The sequence below is a fragment of the Fukomys damarensis genome, unplaced genomic scaffold (genome assembly GCF_012274545.1).
Source record: "Fukomys damarensis isolate Sample0158 unplaced genomic scaffold, DMR_v1.0_HiC HiC_scaffold_27, whole genome shotgun sequence".
Classification (NCBI taxonomy): Eukaryota; Metazoa; Chordata; class Mammalia; order Rodentia; family Bathyergidae; genus Fukomys; species Fukomys damarensis.
Window position 1 is genome coordinate 18,241,630 of NW_022900939.1, and position 23,785 is coordinate 18,265,414.

The window sequence follows — 23,785 nt, forward strand, 5'->3', positions numbered from 1 at the left end:
ATCTTATTTACAATTATAGTTTTTCACACCAGAGCAACTATTCAGTATTTACACGTGGGACTTATTTCACTTAAGAGTATATCCTCAATATGCATCCATTTTCCTATGAATGACTCTAATTTCTCATTCTTTATGGCTGAGTAGTATTCCATTTAATAAAAAAACCACATCTTCTTTATCCAGTCTCCAACTGATAGGCAAATGGGCTATTTCCAAGCTTTAGCTATTACAAACTGTTTTGTTATAAACATGGGTGTGCATATAACACGCATTTATTTTAAATGTTGGAATGTAGGGACCAGGGATTTAGCTCAGTGATGATGTGCCTGCCTGCCAAAGGTAAGGTCCTGAGTTCAAGTTCCAACACACACAAAAAAAAGTTGGAATGACAAATTTAATGTCAGTTTCAAGAAGACACAGTTCCAAGACTTGCCAGCAAGGTTCAAAAGGAATCAAGAATGTGAGTGTGGTGACAAACACCTAGAATAATCTCAGTATTCAGGAGGTTGAGCCAGGAGGATAGCTGAGTTCAAGGTCAGCCTGGGCTACATAATAAGAGGCTGTCTCAAAAAACTAAAATCAAACGGTAAACAAAGCAACAAAAGAAACCAAGAAATCTACCAGGCTACAACTGGGTAGCTGTGGTTAATAACAATATACTGTGTATGTGAGAATCCCTGAGAAGAGATCAAGTGTTCTCAACACTCAAACATGGTAAGGGAGGTAATGCTTATGTTAATTAGCTTGATTTAGCCATCTTCATCTCTAGTTACTTCAAAACATCATGTAGGGGAGGGGCAGCGTGTATGCCTTTAATTCTAGGTACTAGAAGGCTGAAGCAGGAGAATGGTAAGTTTGAGGCTGTGTTAAAAGTACAATTCTAAAAGGGGCTTAGGATGTGGCTTGGTGACAGAGTGCTAGCAGGCCCAAGGTCCAGGGTTCAATTCCCAGTACTGCAAATAAATACATAAATAAATACATCATGCCATGTACCATGTATAGCTTAAATAAAAGGTGTCCAGGTGTGGTGGTGCACACCTGTAATTTCAGCACTCGAGAAGCAGGCGGACTAATTCGCATTTGCAGCTCACCTGGACACTACATGTTATGAGAGAACACTGTCTCAAAAAACAAAATAAAAATAAATACATGGTAATCAAGTTAGAATATTAAAGGGACATCAGGCAAAACAATAGTCTCAGTTTTCAAAAGAATGTAACAGTTCAGGTTCCCTCCCAGGTTCAATGTTCTGCTTTTAATTGCTGCGGGACCCTACAAAAATCCTATTAATTTCCATTTACCCCAAAGATGCTGTTTTCATGGAGGAAAACATTTTTTTTAGGTTGCAACAAATTTTCCAATATAATTTAAAAATATTTTTTGTTTGTTTTCAGGACAGGTCCTTACTATGTACTTCAGGCTGGTCTTGAACTCACTATGTACCATAGGCAGGCCTTGAACTTGCAGTCATCCTCCTACCTCTAGCCTCCCAAAAGCTGGGACTGCAAGCATGCACCAATACATCCAACAAAATTCCTAATTTTCCCAAGTTCAATCCCCGGTACCACAAAAAAAAAAAAAAAAAAAAAAAAAAAAAAAATCCTAATTTGTAACTGAAAACCTTTAGTCTATAGCTAATGTAACTATATAATTTCAAATCAAACCACTTTTGAGAGACAAAAGTGTAAGCTGGGCAGTGTGGTCATACTTCATAAAGCCTGTTTTTATACATTTATCATCTTAACTCAAAGGTCTTCAATGTCTTTATAGAGCCCACACTATCCTATTTCAAATTACAAGTAACCAAAGACCTCACTCCTCTCTATTTTTTTCATTAAAGCAACTTCCACTATCTAACTTGCTTCTCTGTTTCCCACATCAGCAACAAGAGCAAGGCCTTTTGTCTGTTTTATTCAGTGGGCACCTGCAGTACCCAGATTTGTGCCCCACACGGATGAGGCTCATTAGTGAATGAGCTTGTGAATGAGTAAACAGATACCAGGCCCTAAAAGCTACTCTGCAATAACTGAGTAAAGACTACTATTTTAGATTATACTCTATACATAAAATGCAGAACCCATCTTTTCTACCATAAACTACTAAACAAATCACCTCACCTTGTTTCTGAACAGGTTTTCCCCTGGGTGCAGCATGGAAGCACATTTAGTTATGAGAGTAAACTTAGCAGAGTAAGAGGAAATTTAAGACTACACAGAGAACAGTCAAGATCAAAAGGTAAAGTTCACAAAGCCATCTTCTGTAGTTTTCATATTACAAACACAATGCCCCTCCTTTTATTAATACTCAACAAAATTTAAAATTCAACAGCAAGCCAAATAAACAAGTTGGGCTTCCTCTTTAGTGGGCAAAATGGAAAAACCAATGACTGCCAGATGAAAACATCTGTATCATCAAAAACATTTCTTAAAAATGTCTTTAACAGAGCCAGGCATGGCGGCACACATCTGTGTTCCCCGTACTAGGGAGGCGGAGGCATGAATTCAAGGCCAGCCTACACAGAGAGTTCTGGGCCAGCCTGAACTACAAAGGGAGTTCCTGCCTCAAAAAAAGTCTTTAACAAACACAAAACACTACTGACTAATAAGATTTCCCAGTAATCAACTATATGTGCTCTAAGACAAATCTCACAACTGAAGTTTGAGGAGGCTTCAATTTGCTAAGGAGAGGGTTGGAAGAGTGGTTTCCTGCAATTCGTATCAGCTCCTTTCCATCACTACAGTGGCAGAAGAGTCAAAACTAGAACTGGCCTTTTATTTCAGATACCTAAACAATGCATTTTTTTTTTTTCTTCTTCTTCTTCTTCTTCTTCTTCTTCTTCTTCTTCTTGTGCTACACTACATTCCCAGCCCTTTTAAAATTTTGAGACAGCTTCTAAGTTGCCCAGGCTGGGCTTGAATTTACAACCCTTTTGCCTAGTCTCCCAGAGTGCTGGGACTACAAGTATGAACCACCATAGCAGGCTAACCCAGCTAGCCCTTTTCACTGTGAAAAGTCTTGCTAAATTGACCAGGCAAGCATTGAATTTGCTAATCTCCTGCCTCAGCTCTGGGTTTGCTGGGATTACAGGCAGGTGCCAACTTCCCTTTGAACAAAAAAGTGCTCTTTGGCCAAAAAGCTCAGCCTAAAGGCTCAACAAGCTCATTGCTGCTGGCTTATTATTTATTCAGGCATAGGCTATCACCGGAAGGATGGATCCAAACAGCATTCTGCCACTGCATTTCATACAGCTGACGGCCCTTAGGCCTTCTCCCCAAACAAAAATTTTAGGTTCTCTGGCAAAATTTCTGTAAGAACAATGCAAACTTACCAAAACAGGTTTTAAACTGTACATACCAAAGGAAAAGAAGAAAAGAATCTCTAAAAGGAAGTAATTCTGGGCGGTGTTGGAGGTGCCCGAATCCCAGCATTATGGGAGACTGAGGCAGGAGGATTATGAGTTCAAACCCACCATAGGCAACGTATACCCTATTTGGAAAAAAAAAATTTCCCCAAAATTCCACAGGTAAGTCTGATCATCTAAATGGCTATCACAAAGCCATTATACCCTGTGTGTTCTGAAGACAAAAATCCTGAAACACAATGTATTCTTTTCAGAAATCAAGTGATCAAGGTTATCAAATCTAAAAATGATGAAACTGGCTATTGCAAATAACGAGACCAATTCTTCCATTTACTACTCAAATTCACTTTGAAAAAATAGTATATTCAAAGCTAGTAAAACAAAATCTAGCACTGCCTGCTTCATAAGCACAAGGTCCCAAATTCAATCCCCAGTGTCAAAAAAAAAAATCTAAAGATGAGTGTTCAGCTGTTATATCCAATGGCACAGATAACAGAACTTCCAAACCAGATCAGAAAAAAAGATTGCAAATAGTGAATAATAACAGCTAAGACAGCAACAGTGTTAAAATGATGCATGAACTCATGGGAAGCATTTAGCGTTCTAGGAGACAAGGGAATTATAAAATAAAAAGATCATCCAACTCAAGTCCTCAAAAGCCAGAGTTCAGTTAGGCTCAGTACAATAAAGATAATGTAATTTCCCCTTAAAATCTTTTTGTCGTTATTGCTTTGAAGCTATATAATCCAGGCTGGCCTCCAACTATATAGCCCAGGCTGGCCTTGAACTCGCAGTGCTCCTCCTGACTCAGCCTCCCAAGGACTGGGATTCTAGGCCTCTAGGATTATAAACCACTGCTGAGATTATATTAATGCATGCCCCATTGCAACTTTTCATTTCCTCGGAAGAAGCAGGAAATCTAGACAAAGTTAAAACTATAAGGGTTTTAATCCAAGCTCTGTCATCTTGGGTAATTCATTACATTAACATCTCAGGGCCTCAGTTTCCCCAGCCACAAAATGAGAAACAATACAGGTTTGAGGATTCCTACACCAAAAATCTTAAACACTTCAAAACCTGTAATTTTTTCAGCATTGTCAGATTTCGAATTTCCAGATTAAGGAAGCTCATCTCTTAAGTCTATGTAAATATTTCAAAACTTGAAAAACTCCAAAATCGGAAACACTTTGGGTCCCAAGCATTTCAGGTAAGGGACAGCTATTTAAACTGCATAGATTAATTAGTATGACATGACTTAATACATGCAGAGAGCTGAGAGGAGCCCCTGGTGTGTAGGAAGCGGTTAGTCATTCAGAAGTATAGTCTTACTACTGCAAGAAAGCAGTAACTTAAAAATATTGTACTTAACTTTTCAGGGCCAACTACTTAATCGCCATACTTGCACATTTTTAATACAAGACAACTTCCATAGGCTTGTTTTTTATATACCGAAGCGCACTAAGACGAGTAGGACTTGTTTCAAAAGGCAACAGTAGTTAGGCGAAAAAGCATCAACCTATTCACCACCACCCCCATTCCTCTGAGAAAGCAGAGAAGCCCAAGAAGCCACAAAGACCCCAACAGACGAAGCGACGCACCTTAGGGCCCTAAGGGATAAATGTTGGAATCTGCCATTACCAGACACTAAGCATGGTCTGTCATCCCGCCGCCTAATCGGGCTTAGACAGAGACCTGTGGACGGTAGAAAGTCTTATCGTGACCATGTATGTAATGCTCTGCTAGGACCGACAAAAAGCCTTCAGAAAAGAAAGGAGGGATGTGTGGTGGGGGGAAACCAAGTAGCTTAATCGGCAAAAATACACAAATGGGTCTCTTCCGACCTCTGAACTTCGAGAAACGGTGGGGACTTTCCTACATAAAGCAAGTGCGGACCGCTAAACTCCTCTCTTCTGAAAGGTGGTTTTAACAGTAAAACCAGCTCGAGGCCCACCTTGCCCGGTACTTAAACACCCCCAGGACATCAGTCCAGGACCCTTAGTCAAGTTCTCCGAAATGGGAGAGGTAGGGCTTCTCGCTCTCGAGGCACTGAGGTCTTTTCTCCCTCTGCCACCCCGACTGTCGAAGCCGTAGCCCACCGTAACCCGTCGCGCCGCCGGGGCTCACGACCCGTCCTACAGGCAGGACCCTCCGTCCCGTTCGTCCGGTTGGAGCGCTCCGCGAGGCTGGGGGCGCGGTGTCCAGCTGCACGTGCGCGCCGGAGAACGGGGAGGAGGCCGAGGCGGGAACAAAGCGCGGCTGACCTTCAGCGGGGTACCGGGCGGGCGGAGGGAAGGGGAGGGGATGCGCCTCTCTATGGAGTTCAGGCTGGCCTTGAACTCACTGTGTTCGCTCAGGCTGGCCCCAAACTAGTGATCTTCCTGCTTCCGCTTCCTTAGAGCTGGGATTACGGGCGACACCACACATCCAGATCTATTTCTGACTTTTTGATTTATAGCCATCTAGTGGGTGGGAAATGCTACCTCATGACTTTGATTTGCATTTCCCGAATGGTTAATGATGTTGGACATCTTTCCTTGAGCTCATTGGCCATTTATACAGTCTTTAGAGATAATTAAAATCCTTTGATTTTTAATTGAATTATTTGCCTTTTTAGCCATGTAGTCTACATGCTTTTTAACTAAAATGTTTCATAAAACCAGTCCGGTTTCCCTTCCCGCCAAGCCTCCTCCCTGCTTGCTAGACCAGTGCGCCGTTAGCCGATAGCACCTCGCAAGTCGCACCTCGCGCCTCCTGCGGCAGTGGCAGCAGTACCTCCGCTCGCTCCCGGGATGCGCCGCCGTGGCCGCCAACAACGCAGGCGCCCATTGGTTGAATCGCCTGGCTCCTCCCTTCGCTAGCAAGACGGGCTTCGATTGGGCAAGCACGACGCAAGTCAACTAAATTTAGGCCGCCGCGCTGCGCTCAGGCTCGGCAGCCGTATGCAAATATTATGATGACGTATTTCGCAGCGCGCGAAGCGTCTTGCGCCTCTTTAAAGGGGCGTGCGCAGCGCAACGCCGCTGGGCTCTCCTCTGCGCATGGGGATTGATGTTATCCCCTTTTTGTGTGGCTCTTTTCTTACAATTTGCGGCGCTGGTGTACTGGGCTAGCAGTTTCCCGCTGTGAGGCAGCGCCTCCTAACTTGCGTTTTGATTTCACTCCAGCCCCAGTGCAGTCTCACTCGAACCTCGAGCCTCCAGTACATATTGTACCCTAGTTCACCCCCTCTCCATCCTATGCCCGTTGGCCTCTTCTCGGCCGTTTCCACCCTCCACTACGAGCCCCAGGCCAGTAGAGGATATCAGGGCCGGCTGCTTCCTTGCACCAGACACGGCCCAGCCTCCTGGCTTCCCATCAACCCAGCTCACGGTATCTCAGCAGCCTAGACAGGGCAATAGCAGCCCTGCTGTCCCTCCCTGGAGGGTTCCTTCCACCTATTCTGGGACCCCACCCTCATGTCCCATATGGTAGAAAAGCATCCGATTTAGCCGGAAGATCAGATTCCCTAGGCAGGTGCTCCGGAGGCTGGCTCATCTCCAAGCTCAACACCATATAAGTCTTTGACTTTTTGTGCATTTCTTTAGAAACATTACCTTTCTCCAGTTGAGGTTGCCTCTGGAATAATTTCTAATTGATATTTTTAAAGGAAATTATTCTATATTCAGTTTATAAAAAGTTTTTTAAGGCCTCCCTAAGGACTTCTGGTGGAGGTGGCCAGCGTCTATCTACAGGCATGCCCCACACAGTGAATTTGTTAGCCTGTGTACCAGACTCACTGTTCCACAAATATTGGAGAACGAAGTTGTGAAAGAAAGCAGGAGGTTTGGAGAGTTTTCATTGGAAATAAGAGGAAGACCAGCTCATGGACTTCTCGGAGAGGTTCCTTGTGGGTTGTCACTGAGGCCCCACAGTCTAGAGTCACATATAGGTATGCAGGGCATGGGAATCACTTGTTTAGTGTATGTTATAAACAGTGTGCGAGAGACCGCCTGGACACAGGCTTTATGTGAGCAAAAGGCTGATTTATTCTATCTGGGTGCAGACAGGCTGCGATTGAGAAAGATGTCAGCAATTCACCAGAGAAGAAGTTATAGGACTTGGGGATGAGGGTTGTAATCCTAAGGAATCTGGAATGGAACGCTTACCTTCCCAGTAAGGTCAGTGTAGGTGTGTCGATAATACCGGACTTTTTGGCACTGGGAGGACGTATGTCCTGTCCTAAATTTTCATTACGGCCATCTGTTCTGTTGACTGAAGGCAGCATGGCCCTTTGGTGGTTTTCTATTGTTTGTGGAGGGCAACATGTTTGCTGACAGGGCCCCACTTAGGTCAGGCATGACACTGGACACCTATCCCGGGTGGCTGTGTGAAGTTTAACAAAGTGACCAATTGGAATTCATGCTGACTCAGTTCTTTCACACAGTGTTTACAGTGAACTGGAATCTTAGAAAGACTAATTATTTTGCATTATAATTTCCTTAAAACTCAGGAATTTGGTAGGGAGTGGCTGCCTCTCTTAACTGCTGTTAAAGGGAGAATGGGCAAAGAACAAATCTAGTTGCTTCATGCTGAAAGGGGTCCATGTAGGGGGGAAAGTAGTCAGGAACTTTTTCCAGAAAATGAATCTAAGGGACTTTTGAGAGATGCGATATTAGAGTTCAGTGGTTCGGAACTCTCTTAAGAAAGTGGATCTAGTGGATGTGGTAAAAGGAATCAGACACTTTCACTGTTGGCTCCATCTGGGTGATGACCATTTGGAATTTGACAGCCTTTAGGTGGGAAGAAACACATTTTACCCAGAAATAAAGAATGCATGGCCCAAACATAACCAGAATAGAGAGACAACTTGGGGGAAAGAGCTAAGTTTAGACAATAATTTTAAGGGATTGGAATGGGGACTATAACTGTCTGAGTCTTAGTCCTTTCTGTTCATGCAGGTTATCTTTCAAAATTGTTTTAAGATCTTTTTTCACCTGATGTTAATTATTTATCTGAAGACAAGTTTCAAAGTCCTTCACATTTTAGCTGTAAGAAGATGGAGAGAAAGCTCTGTGGTCTTTAAGCCACCTCACCCCATGCTCTCCTGGGTCACCAGGGCCACTTGGGTGGGGAACTTCTAGGGCTAGGTTCTGCCAGGAGGGAGCCCCAGGAGGGAGCCCCAAGAGCTCCTGGCCAGATGTAGCTGTCCACAGTCCCGAGGCCCTGCTGAAACATCACAGTACTACTATTTCAGGCTGCACACTGCTGGGCACCTACTGCTTGAGCTCTGTTCAGATGAGAGACTTCTAAACTAGACAGCATGGCTCTCTATTCAGTTTATTGCATGAAGGAGTTACACTAGTCCAAGTGAAAGTGGACCCCAAAGAGTTACATTATAGAATCTGTGAGGTCTTTAACCTTGTGACAAGGATCAGAAGGGACAGTCTACTCATTGCAAGGAAATCTTCACTTAAGCTTCAACGAGCCACAAGCACTTGAGACCCATGAGCCTTCAGCTGATCGTTCTTAGCCAGTCCAGTCTCTACCAGGAACTGACATATGTTCTTGTACTTGTCCCCTTGAAGCTGGATTACATCTCCACATTCTGGATGCTCAATTACAGTACCATTGCAGGCAAATTTCTTCTTAAATGCCTTCACCAGTTTCTTTTTATTGTAATCATCAGCAATCCCTTGGATGGTGGTAAGGGTCTTCCTGCCATTTCTGGTGGATTCTTAGATGGATATAATCTGGCAGGAAGCAGGTAATTACCCTTAGTTGAATCAGCAAAGGGGTCAAAAGAGTGGAGGTTCTGGATAGTGGGCATATGACTCCTTGTTCTGGGTGTAAATGGCGTGTGGAATGCGGCTGAGGGGAGGTGGGTGGGATTGGAGGTGGATCCCCAGACAGCAGGGGCTCACAGGGGAGACAGCTGAGTCCTTGGTGGTGGCTCATTGTCTGGGTCCTTTGAGGGCAATTTTAGCTAAGGGATGTGAAGTCTTGCTGAGCTTCTGTATCATGAACTGTAATAATGGTCAGCTGCAGGTGTAGCTGGAGACTGCCAGCAGGGGCCAGTGTAGTAGTTGGAGCCCTCTTTTTTATAGAGTATCATTTTGATTATACTTTTTTGCTGAATGGTCAAGACCAAGTTAAGGTAAGACCTGTAGTAACCAAAATTAACCTCTCCCTCTCTGTATCAAGGTCAGTTAAGGCACCCATGGGGTTACTTTTGGGACCATGTACAGAACCTCTTAGCATCTCTGTCAGTGTCAGCTGTCAGGATGGGTCACAGTCTTGCTTGACCAAGTAGTTTCCTGTGGAAGGATGGTAGACATTTCTATCTTTGGCGACCCTCTTTTTAAAAAAAAATTTTATTGGTGCAATTTAGATTTACATAATGATCATGTTTAACATAGGGAATTTATACCTTCACATGATGTATCTTATTCTTTTTTTCCCCATTCCCTTCCCCTCCCTTCAACTTCTCTTTCCCGTCCTTATTTATAAAAGACCTGTTTGTTTTTCTTTTTTGTCATTTATTTTTCCTTTCTTCCTTTCCCTTTTCCCCTAGTTCCCCTTTCCTTTTGAACAATTTTTTACTTCATATTGTCTATTATACATTTTGTTCCCTATTTACACTTTCAGTTTCTTATACTAGAGAGACAATGCGATATGCACACGTGTGTCCAATTTATTTCACTTGAGTACAGCTACAAAGTGCATCCCTTTAGCTATAAATGCTTCAAGTTTATCCTTCTTTGTGGCTGAGTAGTACTCCATTGTACAGAAAAACCACATCTTTATTCATCAGTTGATGGGCATTTGGGTTATTTTCAAGATGTAGCTATTACAAACTGTGTTCGATAAACATGGGTGCCCATATATCACTGTGGTATGATGCTTTTAATTCTTTTGGGGGGATACGCAGAAGAGGAATAGCTGGGTTAAATGGGACCTCTAGTCCTAGTTTGTTTGTTTTTCAGTACTGGGGATCAAATTCAGGACCTTTCACTTGCCAGGCAGGCGTGGTGCCACTGAGCTACATCCCCAGCCCTAATCTTAGTTTTTTTGTGGTATCTTCTGATTTCCACGGTGGTTGCACTAGTCTGCACTCCCACCGATTGTGGAGAAGAGTTCTGTTTTTCCCCACATCCCCACCAGCATTTATTGTTGGTTTTATTTTTTTTAATTTATTTTTTATTTTTTTGAGGCAGGCTCTCCCTTTGTAGTTCAGGCTGACCCTGAACTCACTACGTAGCCCAGGCTGGCCTCAAACTCACAGCAATCCTCCTGCCTCAGCCTCTGGAGTGCTGGTATTACAGGCATGTGCCACCACACCCAGCTCTTGCTATCTTGATATTAGTCATTGTTTCTGGAGTGAGATGGTATCTCAGTGTTATTTTAATTTGCATCTCTCAAATGACCAGTGATGTTGAACATTTCTTCAAATATTTATTTGCTGATGCATTTCTTCATCTGAGATGTGTCTGCTCATTTCAGATGGCCACTTTTGGATTGGGTCTTTAAATTTGGGGGGGGTGATTTTTTTTCAATTCTTTGTCTAAGGGATTAGTGGCTAGAATCTTTTCCCACTCTGTGGGTTGTCTTTTCACTCTGGTGTTGATTTCTTTGGCAGTGCAAACACTTTCTAATAGGCTGAGATCCCAGTTGTTGATTCTTTGTATTATTTCCTTTGCAGTCTGAATTTTGTTCATGAAGTCTTTGCCTATCCCTATGTCCTCAAGGGTTCTCCCTATTCTCTCTTCCAGCAGATTTAGTGTTTCTGTTTTTTTTTTTGGTACCAGGGATTGAACTCGGGTCTTTGCGCTTGCAAGGCAGGCCACCAAACCGCTGAGCTAAATCCCCAGCCCTAGTGTTTGTTTTTATATTTAGATCTTTGATCCATTTTTATTTTAGTTTAGTGCATGGCGAGAGACATGGGGGTGGCGACCCTTCTTTTTAGCACACTGAACACTGAACGTCGACTCTTTTCTTTTGGGGTGCAACAATCTTCCTGCTCAAGAGGTTGGGTGACTCACCAGAGTTGTAGGATCTTGTAGAAAGGTGCCCTCATATTTTGGGTCCTTGTTGCTGTTGGAGGGCAAGGGCCATCTTCTTAGCCCAGTCATCTTTTTTTAGCTTTGGTCTCCAAACCTCAGTTGTTGAACACCCAAGAGATCAGTTACACCAGTATTACAGTGGGAGTAGTAGGTTTAACTATCATAATCTTACCTGAATATCAAGTACCTTGAATATATAGTATGACCAGAGAGCTATTATTTTTTTGGTCAGACATGGTTGTCTTAGAAATAAAACTCCTGTAGAATGTTAATAGATAACAATCATAAGGGCTGGGGATTTAGCTCAGTGGTTCTGCCGCCTGCCTCACAAGTGCAAGGTCCCAAGTTCGATCTCCGCTACCCAAAAAAATAAAAATAAAAAAATAAAAAATAAAAATTATAGAGTTTTACAAAGAAGGTTTGAAATCAAGAGCAACATAGCATTTTTTGTTTTGTTTTGAGACAGGGTCTCACAATGTAGTTCAGACTGGCCTGCTACACAGGCAGGAAGTGATTTGTTGAAAACCCTGAATTGCTTTGTATTGCTTTGTCCAGTTTATATTTATATTTAACACTACAGTGATTTTCCACCTTGCATGTTTTTTCTCTTACATTAAAATCTTGACTGCTGACATAAATATTCCTATTTGCTTTGTCTCAGAATGGTTTGAAAATAACTCTGTCAATATTATTAACAACAAAACTACTGCGTATGTTTCCCATAGTAATCGTGGGCTCTCCCAAGATCCTGTGAGGCACAGGTAGGCTTAGCTGGGTGTGCACTGTGCCTGAACCACACTGCCTTAGTCAGTAGCACATGCATGGCGGACTTGTACATACATCTGTCTTCAAGAGTTTCCCCACAAGTAGGATAACAAGGAAGGGGCAGTGTGTCTCAGGCCAGCACCACCACCCTCCCCGCATAGGCCCACCCCACAACCACCTGTTGTCCTATGGAGCAGATCTAGTACTAATCTTTGCAAGCATGAGGCAGGTTAATGCTCCTGCTTATACTTTTCTCTAGCAGGGTATAGGGCATGTTTGTGTGCGTGCTGTCAGCCCCAGTGAGCACTATGCAGGAACCTAAGGCCAGTACACCCCCCTTCCCCCAGGACTAGCTGACCAACACCCTGGCCGTGCCCAGATCCTTATCTCACCCACCAGCAGATCCTGGGCTCCCTCTTACCAGGGCAGCCCTGGCAGTTGGCCAGGGACCGCCCCACAGAGCCCTGGTCCTGTGGCAGTAAAGTGGAGCTGTTCTACTGGAAGCTGCTGTGAGTGTATTCATCAGAGGGAAGGGCAGACTGAGCAGCCTTTGTCTGGGCCCAGCAGGATCCGCCAGGCTGAGCCAGCCTTTTTTCTACTCCAAATAGCTCCGATTGCGCCCACACAGCAGAGATTAGCAAGAGCTGCCAGCATGTGCAATGAGAAATTCCTGGACTGGCTCAACTGACTGAGTGCCTGTCACAACCTGCTGATCAAGCAGCCGCTGCAGGCAGTCAGGTGCCAAGTGTGCAGGGTGATGGAGAGACAGCAGAGCAGGCCTCACTGTTCAGAAGAATTTATTAAAGTGTCTCAGAGTGCTGACGACATGCACCTGTATGAACATGGCTCTCAGTTTAGGATCCAAGGACAGCTGTAAACATGACGGGAGTATAGGATGTCGTCACCAGGCAGAGGTCCTCAGTCCAGAATGGCCAGACTTGGGATATGGCCTTGTGCCTCTTCACTGAAGGCTTCCATTCTGAACCATCTGCAAATAATCCTTGTGGAGCTTCTCCTGTGCTTCGAACAGCTTTCTCAGCTTTTTGGCCTGCCCCTTGCTCAGCTCCTTGCCCTCCGTGTCATGTGTAGGCAGCCCCTGGAAGGACAGAATAGCACCATCAGGATCCTCCAACACCCCGCCTACCCCTTCTGCCCGTATCAGCTCATTTCCCCAACCTGGCCACATCCACTTGCATGCACGTCTGGCCACCACCCCGCTCTGGGACCAACATGCTGGTCCTGCAGCACTGGCTCTAGGAGCTAAGAATGGAAAGAGTGACAAGAGCTGGACACACTGGGGTCTGGGTGAGGAACACTGTCCTCATCAGGCCCTACCAGCGCTCAACTGTGAGGTGGCTAAGCTCGAAGGTATGTAGCAAATACATCGAAGAACAAGTGAGGAGAGGCCTAAAGGGCCAGAGGTAAAGTCTTAAGGCAGACGCCAAGGATCCATGGCCTGACACTTAGTGGCAGGGTCCCTGTAGAACCTTGGGATTTCCAGTAGTCATCCTAACCTCGGCTCAGGCCATGACTCCCAGTGCCAGATGTAAGCTTGGCCACCTCACTGGCAGAGACAGTCCTGACTCAGCCTTGCCCCAAGGATGCTCGGGGACTGAGGTCCGGGACAATCCCAACCTCTTTTAAAATCTTTGCCGAATAGAAAACACTTGGCCAAAGCTGGAAACTCATGTTACCCCAGTTCAATATGGCCTAAAAACTTCTGAAAAGCAAAGAAGGAATTCTTACATTTTCATCAAACTTGGAATACTTGTCGCTTTCTGACAAGAACATTTCACTGGGTGGAATCTTCATCTTGGCCAGCTTCGCTGCCTGGGAGATACAATACATAGTCATGGCCACGGAGGGGCACACGCAGACTTCACACTGTTGCCACGATGCCCACTCCCAACCTCAGCCAAGCCCTGAAACCCAGATCACTGCAGAAGATAAGTGAGGAAGGTGAGGCAGGGACCTGAAAGAAGGGGAGGTAAGATGAGCCAGGAAGTTTATGGACAGCAGGGAGGCGGTGAACATTCTGATGACAGGCAGACTGCCAGGGCTCCTGCAGGAGCGTGTTCTCCTGCCTTGCTGGTTCCTGGGTTCCAGGGCACTGGGAGGGAAAGGCGGATACAGGTAGAGCAGAGAACCCCCTGGAGGGTCCCCAGAGTGCCTGGCTGGGCCGAAGGAGGCATAGGGAGCCACAGGGAATGAGTCAAGCAGCGTCTCAGCCCTACCCCAACAAAGAAGACATTCACCTCTTGCTCTTGTTTTCTTCTGGCTGCTTCCTCCTTCTTCCTCCTCTTCTCCTCTTCAACCTAGGGAGCAGCACAGGTCTGAGATGGACTTCTGGCCTCACAACCTACCAGGGGTGGACTCCTGCCTGGGCCCACCCATGGTCAGAGGATAAGCCGCAGGCTGGAGGCATGGGTTCAGGCAGCACAGTGTCCTGGTTGTGGTTGGCCCTTGCTGATTCCCTCCCCAAGATTCTCAGTGGCCTTCTGGGTGTCCAACCATGCTCTGGATACTGGGGGGCAGGGGCAACAGTACAGACAGAACCAACATTACAAGATTCAGGTACAAGGGGAAGAAACGGACCAGGATGACATGCCTAGCCTGGGATGGGGGTGACTATGCATGGTAGTTGACCAGGGACAACCTTGGGCAGGTCACAGGCACAAAGAAAGGAGCAAGGCCCTGAGGTAGGATGAGAGGAGAGCAGAAATCAGCATGTGCCAGGGCCTGTGGGGAGGGGGCAGTCTTGGGGAAAACAGACAAGGGACAAGAGGAGACAAGAGTGAAGGCCAAGATCTGGCTCCAATGCAGCAGGCACATCCAAGCAGTGGGGGAAGGAGGCCTAGATAGGGAGAAGCTGAGAAACCCTTGGCCTGGGCAGTAAAGCCTTCAGGCTAGGTTCAGGGGAGGGGAGGTCCAAGGAAACTGCCCTGGGAGGTCCTGTCATGGGCTACTAGGTGAACAGGGAAGAGCTCCTTATGGACATCCTGAGCTTTAGGTGCTGCCTGGCCAGATGGAGTGATTAGGTAGACAGTGGGCACAGGAGCCTGGCAGGTGAGCAAGGGCTTATGGTGGACACAGGATGGCAGCACAGAAGCTGTGGGGAGAGAAAAGACAAGAGTCCATAGTACAGAAAGAAACCCAGGAAGTCCAGAGATCCAGGGAGAGGCTGGGCTGGCGGGCTGGGGAGCTTGAGAGGTGGAGGGAGAGGAGGAAGGAGAGAGTATAGAAGAAAGGAGAGGGGAGCCACTGGATGTGTTAAGGACTGGCGTTAGGTGAGGACAGTGATCTGGCCATCAAGATGTGGCAGGGGAACTTCAGAACTCGGGAGGTAGAGATGTGTGCTCAGGATTTCTGCTTTTTCCCTTTTTGAGGTTGAAGTGTTTATGGTCTACTGGGAATTCTGTAGCGAGGGATACAGGGCACGCTGAAGTAGCCCTGGGGGTGCCTGCTCTACAGTTCAGCTGTGGGAGAGTCCCCTGGTTGGACAGCATGGAGTGTGAGAAGTCATTAGCTGCTGCCACCAAGGGAGGTGGTGAGCAAACAGCAGGAGGGTAGGGCTGCGAGGCTCCACCTGCCACTCTGCAGAGAGAACTGCTCATCCTAATCACTCCTCTCGGAAGGAGGCAGGACGTGGCAAACTGGCTCTGCTGGCAGGAAGGGTACAGCCAGCCCAGGTCAACTTTACACCACACTGTGGCCTGCAAGGAGCTCAAGCTTGCTGGCTGAAGAGGGAAGTTGAGAGCCCAAACCAGGAGGGGACACAGGCTGAAAGAGGAAATGCTATAGAAATGAGGAGGGAGCTGAGAAGGGCTCCCCCAGGGGGCCAAACTATAACTTCGAGGTGCGGGCCCAGCCCCTTCAAATCTCCTAACTGTAAGTGCCTGAACTTCCAGAGCTCCAGCTCTCACTCTCCTGGGTCACAGGAGCGTTCCTCTTGAGAAGGACCTGTACACCCAGTGTGGCCTCTGAGCCGGGCGCTTGTCCAGACCCACTCTCAATTCTGTTCCCTGACCCTGAACATCAGTTCTATCTGCCACCCAACTACTCTGAGTCCCTTTTGAGGGCCCACTGGGAGAGCTGCCCCCGACCTCGTCTCCTTGAGTCACTCTCCAGTGGTTCCTGAATGGCCTGGGGAGTGCAGCTGCCTCCACTGCTGCCACCCTCACCCTGAGGGCCCATGCTGTGCCCAAAAGCTCAGCTGATGTGTCTTTTGTTCCTCTCATTTCTCCGACTGGTCACCCAGGTTCTCGAGTGTGCAGACTTCCTTGCCTGAGTGCTGGAGGGAGGGCAGGGGAAGGGGTACAAGGGGAAGGGTGTGGGACACAGGCACTAAGCTCAGAGCCAGGAGAAACCCACACAGTTTGCTAAGTGACTCACTTTGCTTCAGCTGAGGAAATAACATTTAAGAAGAAGTCGCTTATGAGGAGACACATTCTCCAAACTGCCAAATAATTATCGTAAAGTTGACTTCTTTCTGACATTTGTAAGGACTGGGTTTTTCTGTGGTGGTGGGAATGGAAGCCAGGTGCACATGCTAAGCAAGTGTTCTACCACTGAGCCACACCCCAGCCCTATCACTGGGACTTTTAAGATAAAAGCATAAATATAAATTCTTTATTCATTCATTTGAACCAGGGCCTTTGCACTATGTCTCATCCTCAGCCCCTCCCTTTTTGGTTGTCATTTTTTATTTTGAGACAGTCTTGCTAAGTTACTAAGTTGCCCAGGATTAGCTTGAAATTTGATGCTCCTGCCTCAGCCTCCTACAGTGCTGAGATTATAGGTATATGCCACCATGCTCGCTCAATTCTTAAAGACTATAGTCAGGTGAGGTGGTACACACTTATAATTCCAGTACTCTGAGAGGCTGAGGCAGCACAATTACAAATTTGAGCCCAGCCTGGGCAACTCAGTGATAGCAAGATCCTGTCTCAGAAAATAAAAAGGGATTTAACTCAGGGCGAAGGCTCTGGGTTCAATCCACAGTACCGAATAAACAAACAAACAAACAAATAAGTAAATAAATAAAATTAAATAATAAAAAAAGTAAACTATATAATCCCAACAACATTTTCATTTCTAACAAAATGAAGCTCAGTCAAGTGTGGTGGCTCACGCCTATAATCCCAGCACTTGGGAAGCTGAGGTAGGAGGATTGCTGTGAGTTCGAGACCAGTCTGTGCTACATAGTGAGTTCCACATCAGTCTCAACTACATAGTGAGACCCTGCTCAAAAAACAAACAAAAACAAAACAAAATCAAGCTCAATTGTTTTAATTTTACTGACCCTTTTCTTTTCTTCCCTCTCTTTCAGTAAGGTGTCTTTGTCCACCAATTTCACCACTGTGGGCAGTCCTGAAAAGCAGACAGTAGGTGAGACTCTGGGCCTGTGGACCTGTTTGCCCTGCTGGGCTGCCCCACCCAGACCGCTGAGTCCAGAGGCCAAGGTCCCCATACTGCACACCCATGGGAAAGAGGGGGGCCTGCCTTATGGTGCACACGGGCAAAACCAGGTGCAGGCGGAGCAAACTGGCAATATTCCAAACAAAACCCCAAAATCAAACCTTCCACCAGAGCAGTGAAGTATTTTGTAACAATGAAGTGTAAAGGTTGTGTCCGTCACAAGCCATCGAATACAAGTTATAAACTAAGGGTTTAAACATGAACTATCTCAGCTAGGAATGGTGGCTTATGCCTGTAATCCCAGCACTCTGGGAAGCTGACGGAGGAGGTCTGCAAATTTGAACCTAGCCTGGGAACTTAGTGAGACCCTGTCTCAAAAAACAAAAACAAAACACAATAAAAAGGAGGCACACACCAATTGCCCCGGTGTATCAAGGCCGAGGTGAGAGGATCACTTTAGCCCAGGAGTTCCAGGCCAGCCCGGGCAACATAGCCATAACAAACAAACCAACCCAATAAGCAGTTTAAAAAGAAATAAAATTTAGGCACATGTCCGTAATCCCAGTACTTATGAGTCCCAGGCAGGATTTCAAGTTTGAGGTCAGCCTGAGCTACACAGCAAGTTTCAGCCTGGACTATGTAGTGAGACCTTGTCCCAAACAAAACAAAACAAAACAAAACAAAACAGGAAATAAAATTTAACCATATCTGTGCCGTCAAAAGCCCCACAAAGACAGAAGACAAGCTGTGTGATATGGTGACAATTCCCAGGACACAAGCTTGTTTTCTTGAAAGAATAAGGAAAGAAAGCCGGCAGTCAGCAGAATGAGCAGTGGGGTGGTCAGGTCTGGGTGGAAAGAAACACATCACACATAATAAAGACAAACTGGGTAGGGGGATCCCCAGAGATTCTAAAGCAACACATGAAAACAATGGCCCCTTGGCCATCGCGGGAATTCCTGCCTCATCCTCTCTTGTCCTAACGTCTTTCCACCACCAGCTCATCTTGTCCTGCTCCTGGCCACACCCAATGCACAGCTCAAGGGGCTCACTCACCTTCATGGTCCTCAAACCGCACCCCGAGCTCGGGCAGGATGTCATCTCGGAGGGTATCACTGAGCTGCAGAACCTCAGGGACTGTTGGTAAAGAAAGTAGTTCTGTTAGACACAAGGTGAGGTCTGGTCCCAGGGGAGTGGGACTCCTCCAGCACTTGGGAGAGGGGGTACCAGCTGCTCAATTCTGAGGAGGCAGGAGCCCTGTGATGACCAGTGCCATCTGCTGCCATCACCAGAAGAGCTGGGATGCTCCTGCAGCCCAGGGGAGAGCACAGGCCCAACAGCTACCCCGGGTGGTGAGTCTTTGGACACTACAAAGACAGGAAGAGGTTCGTAGGCTGCCTAACCAGCACTCAAGAGCCAGGACCTGTGTGAAGATGTTTCACAGACTGTTTCTGGGCAGATCCAGGGGCCAAGATCACTTCCTGGAAACAGGCTTTTACTGTACAACCACAGGGCTCCAAAACTATCTCAGTACCTGGTTCCTGGTGAAGGGGTCTGGACTCCTAGCCACCACCATCCTGGATTAGGATCCTGATAGAGGCAGTTACATCTTGTAGGTGAGGGTCTGGGACCAATGGCACACCTGTGCCCTGTGTCACCCTGAAGTCTTGAAAGGGCCCTTTGCTCTCCTTAATAGAGGCCTCAATGCCAGAGAGGTGCCCCATGAATCTAAATACCCCCAAGAGAGCCAGAACACAGCTGGAGTAGAAGATGGGGTGACTCTACAGCTGCTGCTCATTCCTCTCACCGGGAGACACAGCCAAGCCTGACTGGCAGGACACTGCCCATGGCTGACTCAAGAGCAGGCTGAGTGCATGGTGCCAGGCCTAGCCCGATCGCCAGGGGAGGTGGCTACCCCAGATATGGGTCAGGGTAAGCAGAGAGCTCAAGAGAGCCTGGACAACAAAGGCTTATTGGCTTTGAAGTGACTGTTAAGAAGGACACACAAGCTAAGCAGACAGAGTGGTAGGGAACAAGAATATAGATAATCCTTGCAGGTTTGGAAATTCCTAATTGCCTAGTTAGATTCTCTTCTGGTGCCAGAGGCAAAATACCAAGCAGTTCACTCACCCTTTCCTGCCCCAGTCAAAGGACACCCATAAAGGCTGGAAGCTCAGGGGCAGAGGCTCTACAACCATGCTCACAGCAAAGCCACAGCAGATACAGAACAGCTCTCCTGTTCGCCTTGGGCAGGCCTGCCCCTGATCAGGCTGGAAGCTCAATCAGGCAAGCATTTAGGAACCAAGAGTCCTGAAAGATTTGACTCTAGGTAGTTCTGGTTACAACACCTCAGCTTTCCAGGAGGAAAAGCAGCCAGACTTAGTTGCTGGAGAGGGAGCCAGGCAAGTCCCTTTGTGACCAGCATGCCATAGCAGAGCCAGGAATGTGAAACAAGATGTCAAGCTGACTGCCAAAACCAGCACCATCCCCACTCATGGGATCTTGTCACCGGTGGGGAAGAAATTCTGCTTAGAAATGTGAACATCAGCAGCTGACTGTCAGAGCCCTGCCCTGCCAACTGGCCCCTTACTTCAGAGCTCAGCTGGCCCCCAGTGGGGATGGCCTTCCCCACCTCAAGGATGATCCACTCGCACGGCCCCAGCCCACACTGAGTGCCACTGGAAAACAATAGGGGATGCCAACTCATCTCAAAACAATCTAAGGCTATCAAGCTGGAAACAAATGTAAACTCAATGGCTGTGACTCTCTGAGATGCAATTTCTGACTCTTGAAAGCTGGCCTTTGTTTGTTTGGACTCAGCATTATCTATCAGCTTAGTTCTACTTCTGCCTGCTGCACCTGTGCTGGCGGGTGGTCTCACAGCTCCTGCAGGCACACCAGCCCCACTACACTGTCTCTGTGCCTAACCCTTTCTGTCTTCCTGTCCTGTTTCACCTGTCTCTGCAGTGCTGACCACTACACAGGCAGAAGCTACTTATCTGTCTTGATTCTACTCTGTTTCCATGACTGACACCTGTTAGCCACCTGTCACCTACAATGGTGATTTCTGAGCTACTGTCCACAAGCACAGCCACTTGGGGGCCATTTCTTTTAGGGACCTGACAGATGATCCCCGCTGTATTTGATTCCTTCAATCATTCAATGATACCGTTGGGGGTCCTTGCTGGGAATGGGCCTTATCTGACCAATGCACAAGGGGCAGGAACCAAGGCAAGGGTTCACCCGTTGAAAACTATCCCTGGACAGCACATTCATTACAAGGACAGCAAGACATCAGCAGGTGACAGGATCATCAGAACAGGCAGGGGGGTGGATAGGAGGAGGAGGGTGCTCCTTGGCCAAACAGCCTGGGAGAAAGAGACATGCACCCCACCTGGAGTCCAGGAGTCCCTTCCTCTGGATCTGAAGAGCTGAGGCATGAGACCCGACACCCTCCTTCATGATGAGACTCACTCACGTCCATTTAGCTTAAACTTATTTTCTCCAAGTTTTTCAAACCTTTGATTACTTTGGGGTCTGGCTTACTCTTCCCTTTTGTAAGTCATATTTATTTTAGAAGAAGCTTGTCTACAGAATATATGAAAACTCTTACAAATCAACAACCAAAAGACAATTAAACATGGACAGAGCTGGGTGTGGTGGTGCACGCCTGTAGTCCCAGCACCCAAGAAGGTGAGGCAGGAGGATTGCTGTGAGTTCAAGGCCAGGGCTCAAATAGACATTTCTCCATAGATGGCCCATAAACACTTGATAAGATGCTCGATGCTGTTGGAAATGCAAACCAAAACCACATGGGGTACCACTTCCCATCTAGTAGGAGGGTACCTGCCACAAGGTACCTGCCTGAGTGAAGTTCTGGGTTCAATCCACAAAACAAAACAAACCAAAACCCAGAAATAACAAGTGCTGGCAAGGAAGTGAAGAAATTGGAAACTTTTGCTCTGTTGGTGGGAAATACCACAGTTCATCCTCTGTGAAAAAATTTAGAAGCTCCTCAAAAACTTACATATACAATTACCATAACACCCCATAATCCCTCCCAAGGGGTATACACAGGAAAACAGAAAATAAACACAGAGGACCCATGATCACAGCAGCACTGTTCACAGAGGTGGAAAGAACCCAAACATCTATCAAGTGACAACTGCAGAGCCAAGATGCAGTCTGTCCCTACAGTGGAATGCCATTTGGCTCTAAGGACTGAAGCCTGATATACTACGGATGAACCTTGAAAACACCATGCTACGTGAAAGAAGCCAGAAAACAGGGTCACATATATGATCCAGCAATAAGAAATGTCCAGAATATGGAAACCTATAGACAGAAAGCAGACTGGGGCTGCTGGGAGTAAGGGAAAGGGAAATGGAGAGAAGCCACACAGCGGGTGAGAGGTTTACTCTAGAGAGAAGGAAATGTTTTGAAAACAGACAGAGGTAGAAATTATACAACACTGCCAGTGCTATAAACTAAATATCACAACTGCCCACTTGGGTTTATCTTGCTATGTGGTTTCTACCTCAACAAATTCTACATCTGCCTGTGGCATCTCCCTTGGGGTGAGAGATGTCCAGGACAGAACTGGTATGTTAGCTTTCTGTCACTATAATAAATATCTGGGGCCGGGGATTTAGCTTGGTGGTTCCACTGCCTGCTTCCCAAGTGCAAGGTCTTGAGTTCGATTCCTGGTACCAAAATAAAATAAAATAAATAAATATCTGATATAATCAACTTATAGAGAGAAAAAGTTTATCTTGGCTCACAGTTTTGAAGGTTTCACCACACGATGGGTTGGCCCAATTGCTTTGGGCCCGGGGTGGTGGCACATCATGGCAAAAGATGGTGGCAGAACAAGACTGTTCATGTCATGGCCAGGAAGCAAAAGAGTGAGGAGGGAGCTGGGGTCCCCCGTGGCCTTTGAGGATACCACCCAGTGACCCAAAGGCCTCCTACAATGCCCTACTTCTTAAAGATTCCACCACCTCCCAATAGCACCTCCCTGGGATCTAGACTTTCACAGAACCCAGCCCTGTGGGAATCATCCAGATACAAATGTAACCTTAACACTAAAGTTTGAAAATTGCTTCTCCCTTTCCTTCATTTCTTTGGGAGAGGAGTTGGATTTTTTCTTTCCCCTTTCAACTTTTTTCTTTCTTCCTTATATTTCTTTTATTTCCATTTTTTTCTTTCTCTTTTTTTTTCTTTGTTCTTTTCTGTGACTGCTAATACTACTGATTTTTTTTTCTTTTTTACTCCTCAACAGGATCCTCTACCTCACTTTTCTCTCTGCCTTCCCATTTTCTATTCATTAATTTTCGAAGTTAACATTTTTCATTCTCTGGTTTCCCATCCCCTCTACCTTTACTAGTACAATTATTAAGCTGTATGAATCTTTACATAGCAAGTTAGTTCTATGCTATTACTGTTGATAACTTTGCTATTTTTTTTTTAATTTTTTATTAGGGATTGAACTCGGGTCCTTGTGCTTGCAAGGCAGGTGGCGGAACTGCTGAGCTAAATCCCCAGCTACTTTCCTATTGTTAATGGGGGTAAAATTGTTCCATTTTGTAGATATTTACTACAGGTCAATATTTGGTTTGTCTTAGTGTTTATTTTTAAATTTTCCCCTCTATTTTCTATCTAATGTATTTTTCTTCTACTTATGGGAGATCTGGCCATCAACTTTTGGGTTGAATATTTCATTTTTATTATATTTTAAATTTTTAATAGCCTTTTATTACTCAGGATGGTATTTCATAGCTGTTGCTACTGCTGCTGCTGTTTCTCCTTTCTTTCCCCCTCCTCTCTACTGTATCCACCTTCTTCTTCTTTTGGATGGATCCAATTTTTTCCTCTTATTTTCTGAGTAAAGCATTTTAATGCTTCCTTCAGTGACTGGGTTTTCTGAGTCTTTCATTTCTCCTTCCTTTTCCTCCTCCTTTATTTTCCTTCTTTCTCTCTTTTTTTAAAATTTTATTTTCCCCAGGAGTGGGTTCTGAGCTTCAAACTGACATCCTTTTCCATGCTAATATGTATTCTACTACTGGGATACACCCTCAGCCCAGTCTTAGTGACTATATTGCAATTATAACTGTCTTTTCAATGGTTAAGGATGGTACGTTATTGGTTTGTACAGTATGTCAATATTCAGTTTTTTTTTTTTTTTTTTTTTTTTTTTTTTTTT

General features: G+C 45.9%; 3 protein-coding genes across 10 annotated transcripts in view; all 3 read right to left on the minus strand.

Moving 5' to 3' along the window:
• The window catches only part of Nap1l4 (nucleosome assembly protein 1 like 4), a 42,373-nt gene extending 36,177 nt beyond the window's left edge, over positions 1-6,196 (minus strand). For 3 of the 6 annotated variants that reach the window (XM_033756503.1, XM_010635672.3, XM_010635674.3), the window contains exon 1: positions 6,103-6,196. In XM_033756503.1, the coding sequence (XP_033612394.1) occupies positions 6,103-6,187 (85 nt within the window). In that variant the 5' untranslated portion in view covers positions 6,188-6,196. Of the gene's footprint in view, positions 1-4,959; positions 5,054-5,457; positions 5,662-6,088 lie in introns of those variants that run through there. The other 3 variants (XM_010635676.3, XM_010635677.3, XM_010635675.3) reach the window with 3 other exon arrangements.
• Positions 6,197-8,817: 2,621 nt separating this feature from the next.
• On the minus strand, positions 8,818-9,167 carry LOC104870465 (eukaryotic translation initiation factor 1-like). Its single transcript, XM_033756816.1, is given in 3 exon segments — positions 8,818-9,067; positions 9,069-9,092; positions 9,094-9,167. Coding segments are annotated over 3 exon segments (348 nt in total).
• Positions 9,168-12,951: 3,784 nt separating this feature from the next.
• The window catches only part of Cars1 (cysteinyl-tRNA synthetase 1), a 53,873-nt gene continuing 43,039 nt past the window's right edge, over positions 12,952-23,785 (minus strand). The window contains exons 19-23 of one of the 3 annotated variants that reach the window (XM_010635678.2): positions 18,640-18,720; positions 17,468-17,535; positions 14,421-14,480; positions 13,912-13,995; positions 12,952-13,261 (exon numbers count right to left, since the gene is read on the minus strand). In XM_010635678.2, the coding sequence (XP_010633980.1) occupies positions 13,127-13,261; positions 13,912-13,995; positions 14,421-14,480; positions 17,468-17,535; positions 18,640-18,720 (428 nt within the window). In that variant the 3' untranslated portion in view covers positions 12,952-13,126. Of the gene's footprint in view, positions 13,262-13,911; positions 13,996-14,420; positions 14,481-17,467; positions 17,536-18,639; positions 18,723-23,785 lie in introns of those variants that run through there. The other 2 variants (XM_010635679.3, XM_033756480.1) reach the window with 2 other exon arrangements.